Raw genomic sequence first — 13,431 nt, 5'->3', positions numbered from 1 at the left:
TTTGATAGATTGGTTGCAGGGCTTCAGTAAAATGTAAATTTGGGGTACATCTGCAAAACAAATAATTGAGGCTTTTAGTCTACATGTCCTACAAATTCTTCCTTTTGTTGTAATTTGAAGCACACAGACTGCCATTAACAAGAAAATTAAACGAACAAACAATAAGCAAAATAAATAAGTTGTAATTTCTCCAAACATAACATTACATAATGATATGTTCTTTTCTTCCTTTTCCATTTCACAAGAAATTTAAATGAAGCTATATCATAATATTTTACATATATCAAACTCAAAAGACACAAAGTTTACATCTTTCCATAATACAGTAAAACATCAACTAACAAAGCACAGGTATTAAAGCACGTAGCCATTTTGATAAACTTTTATGCTTCAGTTACATGAAGTCTATTTGCATATCATCCAGCATCCTCTTACATACCTATTACATTTGATCATAACATCTACTGCAATTGCATTTAAATGTGTGCCTATATTTTGCACTGAATGATGATAAATTGCTACTATTTCTACCACTTCAATATCCACAGGGACAGGTTCAATAAAATGTAGATCTATGCTACAGACTACAATGTAAATTCACTAATTCCTTCAATTTCACTGGTCGGGATAGCAAGAGACACTGGAATCTTCTGATGGAAGTTTAGCCATGTAGCCTGTTGATAATGATCATAACTTCAAGTTGAAAAAAAAAGGGACAGTACTATTACTGAAACATTGATGAACAGTACTCAAGTCTCTCATTACACATGTAACACACACCGAAGAAAGTCACAGAGTTACCTTCAATTACATGTAGAAATTGAAAGGTTTTAACTTTTTGAACACTCGATTCTCGTTTGGCTATCCACTGTGATAGTTAAAAACGAATTTGACTCTGTCTCTTAACATCAGTATTCACAGAAATTAGTGTGACCTGTTAGCCGGGCATGCTCTGTTGCCTCATTCTGTCCCACTAGTCCAATCTCACATGCTGAGCATTTTAATGTAAATTTACTAGTATCGGTGTAATTCCTGCTGGCTTTGGCTTCAGCTGCAATTTCCATTGCCTGGGATAATACCACATCATTTGTAATTGGAAAACGTGTCTGAGGAGGTTGGGAAGCATCAATTGATTCCATCATAAGAGGATCGTAGTGCGTTCCATCGTAAATCAACAGAACACGAGTGCGATAAAATTTGTCTTCCCCAAACCGATCTATGCGTCCTGTCTGGGTGTCTACTACGTCTATTTCTAGCTGAAGAAGCTTAGAGAAAATGGATAATTCAATAGCACCTCCCCAAGTATCATCACTGAGGATATAAGCGCAGTAAGAGTCATTCTTTCGCCCAAGAAATGCCTCATTGTACGTAACTGGGTCATCAGAGACAGCCTTGGCAATTTTCTGCCTCATAAAGGGAGCGGATTTAGGTTCAGGATTTCCATCGTGTAAAACAAATGCAACACTAGTGAACAAACAAGAGTTATCAGCTGGCACCACCTTTCTCATTAGAATTCCCATGTTCTGTTGCATTTGGGCCTGGAAGTTGTTCAAGAATTTATCTTCCCTAGCAACCTTAGCAGCAGTGTCCTCTTCAACGATCAAAGTGTCTCCAGACTTGATAGGCAGATCACTCAGATTCTGGGCATTGTGATCTAGAGGTATTAGCTTTGGAGGAAATCCACTCCTAATCTTTAGGTGGGCAGCCTGTATACCACTGGCCTCTGCCAGTTTGGCTTTTAGCTGCTGCACTGTGGACTCTGAAGTCAATCCCTGAAGAATAGCTTGACCTTTCTGTGACTTGCATCGTAGACTTATCTTGCTGGCCATTCTGTGGAGGAAGAAATTAAGAAAATTCAAAATCCTACTGATGTGAAAAATTTAAAAAAAAATTGCCTCATGATAGAAAACTGATTTCTGCATTCTAGCAGTGTGGGAGCTGAGGTGAAAGGCGTGCAAAAAAGACAACATGAGAGCCGACAACATGCAGCTGACTCACTATCTGACCATCACTTACCAGTTATGTGCACCCTAATCTTTCATGGCAACTTAGTATTATGACATATTGTACATATCAAAATACATAAATACTAAACAGGAATACAACTGCATAATTTTTTGTGGTCAAACCCTCTCCTTTTTCACTAAACCATTATGATTATTTCTATTATTTAAATTTTTAATTTTTATCAAAATTAAGTTATGTGGTGACTTGGACAATATCTCTGCTATTCAAATAAATAAGTTTGTAAATTTAATAACCAATTTTAATTTTTTATTTAACTTGGAAACTCCTTTACCAATAAGATTTTACTGCACATTCACACCCCTGTAATGAACTCGGATCTCGTAATATTTAAATGTGCTTTCAAATAACATTTTGCCGATCAAATTCAAACTTTAATGCTTTTCATTCTCATGAATCACCCGACCTTTTTTCGTAATTTTTTCGGCAGACATAACAATCTCAAACTTTGCCGTGACAGGTGAAGCCGAGTGCACGTCACAGTGGTTTCTTGCTCTATGGATTAAGAGATATTAACCAAATTATAGGATTTTCTGTTGCTATTGGTATTTTAGTGAAATTGCATACACAAACCTGAATTTTTAGGCTCCCATAGGTAAATCAGAAGCACAAATATACCGACGACCTCCAACTTTGTCTTCCCCGGAAATACTTCCTGTGAGCTCTACGTCATCAGATTACGGGGTTATTATCGATGACGTCACCATAATAGAGTAGATTTGGGATTTCCCCAAATCATAAATTTATAATCTGCACGTAGTGACAAAAAAAGTTATAACTTTAAAATTGCTGGTTTTGATGGTTTAGTATGACGTAAACGGGATTCGCCCTATTCTTGCTGCAGCTTCAATAGGGTGCAAAACAACCATTTAAGATGGGGAAAATAACATCGCGCTGCCATTATAACTAGGCCCCTATACATGTATATATATATATATAGGCTACATTGTAGGCCTAAATTTTTTTTTTTTTTTTTTTTTTTTTTTTTTTTTTTTGTGCCTGTAGACTTGAAAACCGGTACATTTTCCCCCTACTATAAAAGGGAGTTGCGTTACTTGCGCACGTGGCTTAGGCCTAAAGGTACTGTATATGCTATTTTAGATTTCCGTAACAAACATAGGGCCTACATTGTAGGCCTACTACTGTAGCATAAATTTCCTTGGAAAATAGAAAAAACTACTTAAGGACTGCAGTGGCGGATTTTTATTGGGTGTCAGGGGGGGGCCTGACCCCCCCCCCCTCTTCGGTTTCTGGAAAAAATCACATCAATATTCCCCTTAGGCCCTTTTGATATTTTAATTATGAAGAGTTGAATCATAGTTGTAAACTGCACCAATGGCATCGCTTGCCCTCCAAAACATCGAACCCCACACCAAGAGGCGCAAGGGTCGGCTTCGCATCCGAGGCCTATAATCCTAAAAAAAATGGACCCCCCTCCCTTCAAATAATCCTGGATCCGCCCCTGAATTGCTCAACCCATCCCTGCACTTGAATTAGACATTTTATAGTGTTTCTGATCTTCCCTTTATTATCTTTCAATGGACTGGATTTAACTCTATAAAAAATTAAAGTAATAGGCCTACCAAAACACTTTATCTAAATTGCTATGACAATGATGATGAAGAATAACATACAACAATTTAATATTAATTATCATTATAAATAAGCGTCCTTTTTCAGTTTTTTTACTACATGTATTCGGGTCTGTGTGTAAAAATTTGTAAATACAGTATATGCTGGGTTCCTTTTATTTACTTTTTCGCTGATATTTGACAGAATTCAAAGTGCTCCAAATAGTTCTATCCCATCAAATTCAATTGATTCACTTTTAATTTGTTTTTCTTTTTCTATTCTCTCTAAAATATTTTAACCATTCCTTCTAGTTCAGTTACAACGAGATGCCCTGTAGTTGGTGAAAACGCTAAAGCTGTCGGCAGGCGAAGACCGTCAGATTTGGTGGCCAGGTAGTTCAAGAAAGTTCCCTCTTGTTCGTCTAACTTCACCATGCAGATCCTATGATTCAGATGATCGGCGATGAAGATTCGCCCAAGCCCGTCACTACAGATTCCGTGCGGAGCCATCAACTGTTCCTCTCCGTTGCCAAACCCCCCGTATCTGAACGCCTCGTGTCCCGTCGAGTTCAGCACTTGGATTGTGTTGGACCACATATCAGAGACGATGGTCCTGGCGTTGTGGGATTCCGTTGTCAGATACATTGGACGAGCGAATGGTAGGGTCATGCCTTTACGAGCCGGTAATACCTTGACGCATTGCCCATCAGGGGTGAACACGCGTATGCGCTGCTGACCCCTGGTGGGCGGACAGTCGGTGACGACGAAACATCCGCGTTTGTCCATTGCTACACCTCGTGGATAGGCAAGGTTACTGGAATTGATGAAAAACGCACTAAAGTGACATAGGATTTGTTGATTTCTATAAAATTATAATTCTCCGTCCCATTAAGTACTAGTGTACTGTGTAATATATTTGGTGAACGCAATGCAGAAATTGCTCACCATGCAGTTTTTGAAACGCTTTGTTCTAAGATCCGATAAAAAAGAAAATATAAAAAATATTCTCACCCTTGGCCTAACCGCCGTACAAAATGCCCCTCAGGAGTGAAAATTTTCAGGCACGATTCTTTAATGTCTGTGACAGCAAAATCACCGTCCTGCAGTGTGGCAATATCCCACGGCCCCCGGAGCAGAGAACCAGGCACCTTGCACCTGATTGTGTTGGATGAGCCACCGATTGTGTTAGAGAAGCCTCGGTCACTATCTACCTCAGAGTCAAAGACATTGTCTGGATCGTCGTCACTTCCCACGCCGTTTGCGCTCTGATGGAGGCCCAGGGGTTTTTCTTCGAATTGCACGTCCTGTCCGAACTCCCTTTTATACTTCCCCTTTTCTGTAAACAGTTTCACGGTTTTATTCCCGCTGTCCACGACAGCAATGTCACCATTTGGGGACACCGTGACACCAGTTAGTTTCACTTCGCTTTGATCGAGCTCGGACGACGCCTTGAATTCGAGAACGTGTCGTTTCTTCCGCGTCGTCCCCACTGATGACGTAAGCGACGGGGGATACTCGGAGCTACTGTGGTATCGAGAAGACGGTTTGGAACGTGGTTTTCGCCATCCTGCCGAGTATGTCGCAATAAAATCTATGTCACGTTCAGGAACTGCCATGTTTGTGCTTGGGTTGATTTGTCAGTGCTGCTGTAACATTTTGACACACTCAGCGAAAGGTTAGGTTCAAAGTATGTGACTGATAAAGATAACGCACTTGATTTGCTGACAGCGATAAGATAAGGCAGCGTTGAAGCGTGGCCCCTGAGATTCGGAGGCCTTTTATTTTCCTATTGGCCGATATCGATTGATTAATAGTTATTGAGATAGTAATATACACATTTTAATACAAAATATATCACAGTTACAACGATATAAATACATGTCAATGAAATCAAATCGAGAGAGGTCAATTTCCAAACCGAAAAATACGTTGTGAAGGTAGGAATATCGTTACCAATGCAACTTGATAACTTTTTTCTATATCAAAACGCAGTCCACAGGCTAAAAGAACAAGTCTAGGCCTTTAAATAAACCGTGAAATTAACGAGACACCCAAATTTAAATGATAAAATGCTTCTTTCGGTACATGTAGCCTCATTTCGCCAGGCTCAGTAATAATACTGATTATAATAATATTCATTCTAAGGAGACTAAAACTCAGTTAATATTATAATTTTACACGCAAGTATAAGACAAGGAAAAAATGATTAAAACTATTTGATTTAAGTTACGTTGAAATTAAAAGTACGGAAAGACTTGAGCGCGAAATATGTGTCCAAAGTGAGCCTAAGCCAGCTCCACCTCCTCCGCGGTCACGGAGAGAGTCGTCTCCCACCCAGTCACGGGATTTATGATTTGTCTATTGGCACAGCTCTCGCAATCTAAAGTAAAATGATTAAAACTATTTGATTTAAGTTACGTTGAAATTAAAAGTACGGAAAGACTTGAGCGCGAAATATGTGTCCAAAGTGAGCCTAAGCCAGCTCCACCTCCTCCGCGGTCACGGAGAGAGTCGTCTCCCACCCAGTCACGGGATTTATGATTTGTCTATTGGCACAGCTCTCGCAATCTAAAGTAATGGCTAGGTTGCCCGCACCCAGACCTCTACAGATACCGCTCACTGAAACCAGAACACGTGTTATTTCAATTTATTTCAGTGACGATATATTGAAATGTCAATTCTTAGGTTAGTATATATTTAACCGAATTTTAATCAGTAAATTTTAGAAAACAGCGAAAGAATGACTCTGCAGTTTTAGTAAGACGCAACGTTCGGACGAATATAAAGGTCAGCTCTCTCGTACGTGCGCGCTATTATTATTAATGGCCAAGACGTCGCACATTAAAAGACTAGACCAACCTGAAATAGGCATCATGTGTTGATAGGTGTGAGCCTGTAAGTATAGACCATTGATATCGTGGTTCGCTTCTGGGCAAGCTCCACCATTGTACAGAAATTTCCACTTCGCGCAAGTGCCACCATTTCTGTCAAACCATTTCAAATGTATTAGAGGACTTCGTTACGAAATAAACATTTATTTTGGTTATTATCTTTTACTTGTAAAAGTGATATCGTTATCATTTACTACTTGAAATTCGTAAAGAAGATTTCTGTATTAGAAGACTTACGTAGACGTCATAGCCACACCGTTCATGTAAAGTCGTAATCCACTAGAGGCCGACATCTTTGGGTAAATAACGCGCTGAGGAGAGATGAAATAATTACTTATTACTCAATTCAAAGTGAATAAAAACAGTCAAACTTTTTAACATCCAGTCAACTGTTCTCTTTCTCTCTCTCTCTCTCTCTCTCTCTCTCTCTCTCTCTGTGTGTGTGTGTGTGTGTGTGTGTGTGTGTGTGTATGTGTGTCCCAAAATGAGATTTAACGCTCTATGCGGACTATTTTCGCAGATTCAGCTTAGTATTAGGATACGGGCATTAGACCAAACCAGGGAATTATATCGTTATATCGACGATATCATTCCCTGACAACATAGGTATAAAGCTCGCATAACAGCAAATCACTGTTCAAAATACTTACTAAAGACGACCAAAATCTATTTGGAAAAAATATTACTTAAAATTAAAATTTCGATCGTTGTGAGAGAAGTGTTAGCTAGATATGTGATTAAAATTATGGTATAGGCCTATGGGGCGTTTACTAACTTGTGCCTACCGCCTCCCCTGGGACTCTTGCTGAATGCAATCAGATTCACTGACCAACACGCCTCCTCCTGACGTTGAGAAGAATGTACAGAACCTGGTGACTATACGAGTGTGTTGAAAACAAAAGTAGGCGATAGTCTGTTAATCTGATTGCATGCAGCGAGAGTCCCCGTGGAATTAGCGCGCACTATAGCTAGGTTAAGTTCGCACTAACTCATTTCTGAAAGGTCCAGTACTTACCACGATTTCTCCATCTCCTGTGATGTTCAGATTGTACCAGTTCCAGTAGCGAATGTTGAATACGGAATTGGGAGCTGAAATATTAAGCGTTAAAAATTACATGTATACTTGTTCTTATCTTTATGTTTATATGCAGATCTTTAGAATAAGACAAATAACGAGGACCCCCATATACTTTTATCTGGCATTGGAAATTGGCCTAAAAACCGGACTCTAAACTGGGTGAATTTATCTCCTTCAACATAAGCACAGTATTATAAATAAGCGAAATCCTCAAGTTACCAACAAGTCTATTTTGAGTGTATTTTGAGTGCTGGATGGGTAGGTAGACAGATGAGTGGGGGGGGGGGGGGGGGGGGGGTGACGATGAAATTAATAAGCTTTTTTAAGAAAACAACCTCGTGTTCCCTGTTGCCTTCTCAGCCTAATTTCTTCTGCTATAATCCTGGAGGTCCCCATGTCCCCTGTCTTGGCTTCCATGCGCTGGTAGTCCCCGTGAAGACAGTCCCCGGTGTTCAGGGCTATCTGGTGCGATCCCGCGAGCAGGTTTTCGCATATACCCTCAACTTAAATGAGAGAATTGCTTATCAGAACATATTTTCTTTTAAAAAAATATTTTTGACTGTCATCAACATTTACAAGATCGTCCAAACTCTTCTTTTTTAAAAAAATATTTTTGAGTGTCATCAACATTTACAAGATTATCCAAACTCTTCTAACTCGCATAACTTAAGGAATTATATTTTCAATAAAAAGTAGTGGGCTGCGGTCAATTGGTTTGTCCTGCAGTACCCAGCAAAAGTTTTAGCACATGACACTATTTAAAAAACAATTGGGGGGGGGGGGGGGCGAAATGAAAAGAAAAGAAAATTCTTACTAATTTTAGTAATTTGCATCTCAGTGTTAGAATTGGTGTCCTCCAGCCAAGCCATTGCGCCATCTATCGGTCCGGAACGGCGGCATTCTTTTCCGTTGATGGTGAAGAAAAACCTTAAGCAGGCGGGTCCTTCTGCGCTCTTCTTGCCAAAAAGAGAACCTATCCATCGAAGTCTAATTGCTGTATCGTGGGCCTCTTTAGTGAACGTAAACACCTTAACATAGAAAAACGTGGCATAAATAATTGAATATTATATATTCTATATTATAAAATATATGTACAACTGAGGTACACTGAACAGTCAGAGAACTTCTGGTATATAAGGCTGCCTTCAGAACAGTAGACTAACTAGTCCGCGGGTCAAATATGGCGACCCACTAAAAAGCTAAAAGACATTGAATAGATTCCCCGTGGGGAAGTATTCAACTGGGTCGGAGTCGGATCGATAGAAAGATTGCGAATGAACCCTAAGCCGCCAACTAGAAGTTAATATCATGAGAATAAAGGAAAATTGATTTCTCTATAATCAAATTGTACGGTTGTCACACCAGCCAAGCTAAAAGAGCAATAAAATTTAGAAAGGCAAATGCAACGAGTCATAAAATCTTGTCATGAAAACTTACTGACCATTTTTTTCTTCAATTTAATGGGCAAAAGCAAGTAAAAAGTGGGCGGTCTATGACCAAATATATAATTATAATACTATATTTATCTCTCACACAATTTCGGTTCAGGTATTCTTTTCTAAAACCTCTTTACCTGTAAATAGAATAGTAACAGGCTTACCGTAGCATTCAAGGTCCCGTTGTTAGTTTCATCTGCCATTGATTCAATGGAATGTTGTTTAACATTGAGTGTATTCAAGTGAGCGCATGGTGCTATAAAGAAAATAGTTTAGTTATATTTATTTCCAAAACACAAACATAACAGACTGAACTCTCTCTCTCTCTCTCATACGAGTTTGCGCACTTGTCTGAAAAAATTATACACAAAGCAGAACAGCTTTGTCCACGCGATCTTGCCTCGACCGCTTTCGATTTTCTTCAATGAAACAGTATTGTTATATTGTACTGAAACGTGTATATTAAAAGGACTGATAAGTTTTCAAAATAAAAAATAAAAAAATCTAGAGGAAAAAAATCAATCTGTGACCCCGGTTTATCACGGAACGTTTAAGTAACTACACCGTGTTCAGGTGAAAATTGAAGAGAACGGATTCTCAGTTACTTGTGTTGCCTCTCATGTCCACTTCCTCGACTGTCAAGCTGTCTTCTTCACTCCAACCAGTATAGGCATCGTTACTGCGGCCGGGCAGTTGGGTTACCATGAACTTGATCCTTATCGAGCCGGCTGGGAGATTCTCACATATACCTTCAACTGAAAATAATACATTTTTAAATTAAACGTTATATCTTAGCTGTACGGATGTACCTGTATGTTTCGAGAGATTAAAAACTGAATAGCCTGGCAAGATTATGCGAAAAAGTAACACAAACAAAGACCCCAGACACGACCCAACTAACTTCTGCTTAACTTGCAAAAGGGAGTCCAAAAGCCTAATAACATGTTAGAACAAAGCGTACCGGTACAGTTGTATTGCTAAGATATAGCGCTACTTGAGAAAACTTGTGTTAACTTTATGAAATGGTCAAAGACTGAGAAAAAAAAAACAGGAGGATAGAAATAACGGAATTAAGAGTAAAGGCGCAACAGAAGATAAAAATTAAATTATAGAAGAATTAGACGGCATATAACATATTAAAACTAGAAATGCACTCCGAGAGCGCAGACCTTCGCCAAGGCAGCGATTTTTGATTATTATTGATTATTGATTATTGATTGATTGTTGATCCGGATCACCACCAACTAATCATCTCATCCTTGGCCCACTTCTGACAGTTCCTGAAAATTTCATCAAAATCGGTCTATAACTTTTTGAGTTATGTTGATGACAAACAGAGTGAAAACATAACCTCCTTGGCGGGGATAACTATTAAAGCTATTAGTAAAGTACGTACATTCTCCATGGATGTGGTGATTAGCGCCGCGCTTGTCCCAGTGAATGTAGTCAATGTCGTGGGGTGAAGTGCACCGGGCATCATTGAATTTGAAATAAAATTCCGAGCCGTGATTCGCTGAGGTTCCTGAACGTAAATTGCCTGCAAAGCGCACCCTCAATCCGGTGAAATCGTATATCTTCTCGTAGTCGACGTGCTAGTAAAATAAAGTTAAGTTGTTCAAGGGTGGGTGAAAGATTTAACAAATGACTTGGGGAAGGGAGTTAACTGCATTTAATTGCGTCTCACACGTAAGCGTGTCGTGAAAATAATTAGTAATGTTTCTAAGTTACTTGCAAGTCATTTAGAACTCAATTATTTAATTTGAAACGGCATGGAACATCGAATCCAAGTCCAGGGACGGTTCGAGTTGGAAAAAAAGTTTAGTTTTCAAGAAAAGTTCGATTTGGTGAGAAATTCCCGAATATAGGATACTTTAAAAGACCGCGTGCCACCTAATAGGAATGGCTCGGCCACTTAGCACACTGTGGATTGTCAAATCCATCCAAGAAAATTTTGATTGTGACGTTTATTAGACTAGCCAATTGAACTCACCAGTATCTTCGCGTTATTAACGCCGGAAGCCCAACCTACGGAGTACGTCCAATGCTGAATATTGACTGTTCCTATGTTCTCGCAATCCCCGATACCTTAATTAAAAGCAACTTAACAAATTAATGAATGGATAGATTAATAGATGGATAAATAAAGACAGAATTTCTTCTTATTGTTCACAAAGTAATTATTAATTAATTAATTAATTAATTAATTAATTAATTAATTAATAACAGCGCACTACTCACGTGTGTTGTTGAACCTAGTGAAGCATGTTTTGGTCTTATTGACGAACGTGCCATCTAGACAGTGCTCTCTGCCACATTCCTGCATACACTCCGTGGTTGTGGTTGAATTTCTCTGTAATGAAAATATAGATATAGATAAAGATATATATCACTGTATTAATTATTGTGAACAAAACTTACAATACCCCTTCTTTATGGTTACCAAAGATGTACAAATGCTTTGTGATCTTAAAGACTAATAATAAAGAAATAAGAAATCAATGACTTATTAAATAAATACTACTTAATATTCTTTAGATTTTCATAAATTTTCATAAGATTGAACTAAACTAGGTTCTATGAAACAACACGATATGTCGTGTAGTAGGAGTAAGAATCAATCATAGGTTACTGCAGCCTATATTGACGAGAAGGTGTTGTGAGAAAGAAAGACAATAGAAAATACGATAATTGAATTTGTCCACTGCATCTATGAATCATCGCGGCGTAAGTTTCTGTTTAAGAATTTTCAGGGATCCGTTTGACAAATCCGCTTTACAAAATGGCTCAAGTCGAAAAAGGCTGCTATGTATCTACATGTACGAGTAATACACGATATTTACCAAACGGGACGATTGTCTATTTTTGAAATTGATCCCCGAAGCAAACTGTTCTCATCTAAATGATGTTTTTCACTTCTGTTGTTGGAAACAAACTACTCCGATATGTAAACTACAAAACAATATTCCATTGTTATCTAATCGTTCGTAAAACACTCTTTGGCAATGTCACAAATTCGACTTGTAAAATACAGTAACCTCCCGCTTTTAGCTGTCTAAGTGAAAACAAAAGCCTTTTTCTCAGAAACAGGGGCCGAGGTGCGTAATGAAGCTTAATTTAGGAAATCACCGCGAGAACCCCCCCTCCCCCCCCCCCCCCCCCCCCCCCCCCCAGGGTTTTCAATACTTACCTGGCAGTAAATGTGCTCTCCAAATGTTTGGCAAAATCGGTCGCTTCCAGCCTCCACAAGAATAAACGTCGCTAAGGCGACAATCGCCAAATCGGCCAAACGCTCATCCATGTTTTTTATGATGTCAAGAACGCCAGCGGTGTGTTGAGAAGCATCAAATCAGTGCCTTTGAGACTAATTTGCCAGTATATAAGCTTCCAGTATATAAACTTACAGCAGATGAAACCTTTTAAAGCTACTTCAAATACATGATAAATGTGCACATATATTTAATACACAGATGCGAAATTGTATTATTTACTGCGCTGAACTGTGATCGTTGCGAGACAGAGAATGAAGTATCAGTATCGCCCAATGTCTTTATAAGTTTGTTGTTGCTAAAAATCAATGTGTGTCATTCGAGACATATATTCCATTTAGTTTTCGGTTTATCTAATGGGATTTGTATCGGTCGCTGTTTAAAGAGGCTCTCGCATACGGCACTCTAAAAAGGACAAAATCACACGTGCGCTTTTACAAATCTGCGACATAATATCAGTGTAATAAAAAGCTCAATGAGATCAATGGAATTAAAGAGATATTTTCAGACTTGGTGTTTTGTATTGAGCGATACTTCCTGTCCATTAGTGACCATGGAGAAAGTGGCGTGTATCAATTTATAGTATTGACCCTGGATGTATATGTTAATGCTTTTTATTAGCCGTTGAATGGCAGTGAATACATTAAAGGTTAAAGGACACCCAAAAGAACAGTATAACAATAATAATGTTTTACGGATAGGAAAAGATACCTATACTTGATAATCCTGGTTTGATAAAGGAAGCACAGTACTTAATTTGTTTGCAGTGCGTGGAATTAAGGCAGCAAGTAACGTTCATTGCTTTTTCTGTTGTTGAACCACGGCTTGGACCTAATAACATTATTATGTCCAAGGCTCTGTTCTCACAACTTTTAGATCGATCTATCACCGCGGGGAGTCTCACTAGATTACTGTCAGATAATCCGCCTTAAGTGTCCGTCCCCGCCTACTACAAGCTATAAGGGGTAATTAACTTTCGTGTCCGCCCGGCTGACAGATATTTAGCGTGAACCCCCAGGGAGTTAGGTCGATCCAATGTAGGTCGATCTAATCTATGAGAATGGGGTGTAAGACCACGGGCAGCTTTAACAGTTACATTCAGACATGTTTCACTCTGAGCAGAGTTTTCCACTATTTTCCATGCTTTAACAAATTACTCAGAAG

General features: G+C 38.9%; 3 protein-coding genes across 3 annotated transcripts; all 3 read right to left on the bottom strand.

The window, feature by feature from the left end:
* Positions 1–162: 162 nt before the first annotated feature.
* Positions 163–2,775, bottom strand: LOC106166566 (ubiquitin thioesterase OTU1). Its single transcript, XM_013545179.2, has 2 exons — positions 2,599–2,775; positions 163–1,830 (listed from the first exon to the last, which is right to left on the bottom strand). Exon 2 carries the CDS (start codon positions 1,827–1,829, stop codon positions 909–911), a length of 921 nt encoding a protein of 306 aa, XP_013400633.2. The 5' UTR covers position 1,830; positions 2,599–2,775; the 3' UTR covers positions 163–908.
* A 763-nt stretch (positions 2,776–3,538) lies between these two features.
* Positions 3,539–5,271, bottom strand: LOC106166548 (uncharacterized). Its single transcript, XM_013545150.2, has 2 exons — positions 4,608–5,271; positions 3,539–4,410 (listed from the first exon to the last, which is right to left on the bottom strand). Exons 1-2 carry the CDS (start codon positions 5,210–5,212, stop codon positions 3,882–3,884), a joined length of 1,134 nt encoding a protein of 377 aa, XP_013400604.2. The 5' UTR covers positions 5,213–5,271; the 3' UTR covers positions 3,539–3,881.
* Positions 5,272–5,989: 718 nt separating this feature from the next.
* Positions 5,990–12,741, bottom strand: LOC106166553 (uncharacterized). Its single transcript, XM_013545154.2, has 12 exons — positions 12,189–12,741; positions 11,240–11,351; positions 10,992–11,086; positions 10,398–10,593; positions 9,607–9,756; positions 9,166–9,257; positions 8,380–8,593; positions 7,901–8,068; positions 7,503–7,576; positions 6,725–6,798; positions 6,456–6,580; positions 5,990–6,215 (listed from the first exon to the last, which is right to left on the bottom strand). The coding sequence occupies exons 1-12, from the start codon at positions 12,297–12,299 to the stop codon at positions 6,070–6,072; spliced, it is 1,557 nt and encodes a 518-aa protein (XP_013400608.2). The 5' UTR covers positions 12,300–12,741; the 3' UTR covers positions 5,990–6,069.
* Between the last annotated feature and the right edge of the window lie 690 nt (positions 12,742–13,431).

This window comes from Lingula anatina, chromosome 6, assembly GCF_051362555.1.
Source record: "Lingula anatina isolate TDL-2025a chromosome 6, LinAna3.0, whole genome shotgun sequence".
NCBI lineage: Eukaryota > Metazoa > Brachiopoda > Lingulata > Lingulida > Lingulidae > Lingula > Lingula anatina.
The sequence above is the reverse complement of the archived record's forward strand: the minus strand, read 5'-3'. Positions and strand labels throughout refer to the sequence as shown.

Coding starts and splice junctions, on each gene's coding strand:
- LOC106166548 (XM_013545150.2), bottom strand. CDS start 5,212: ATGGCAGTTCCTGAACGTGACATAGATTTTATTGCGACATACTCGGCA. Junction 4,411..4,607: donor GTACGGCGGTTAGGCCAAGG/GTGAGAATATTT, acceptor CATCAATTCCAG/TAACCTTGCCTATCCACGAG.
- LOC106166553 (XM_013545154.2), bottom strand. CDS start 12,299: ATGGATGAGCGTTTGGCCGATTTGGCGATTGTCGCCTTAGCGACGTTT. Junction 11,087..11,239: donor CACTAGGTTCAACAACACAC/GTGAGTAGTGCG, acceptor CTTTTAATTAAG/GTATCGGGGATTGCGAGAAC. Junction 8,594..9,165: donor ACGGGACCTTGAATGCTACG/GTAAGCCTGTTA, acceptor TTCTATGTTAAG/GTGTTTACGTTCACTAAAGA.
- LOC106166566 (XM_013545179.2), bottom strand. CDS start 1,829: ATGGCCAGCAAGATAAGTCTACGATGCAAGTCACAGAAAGGTCAAGCT.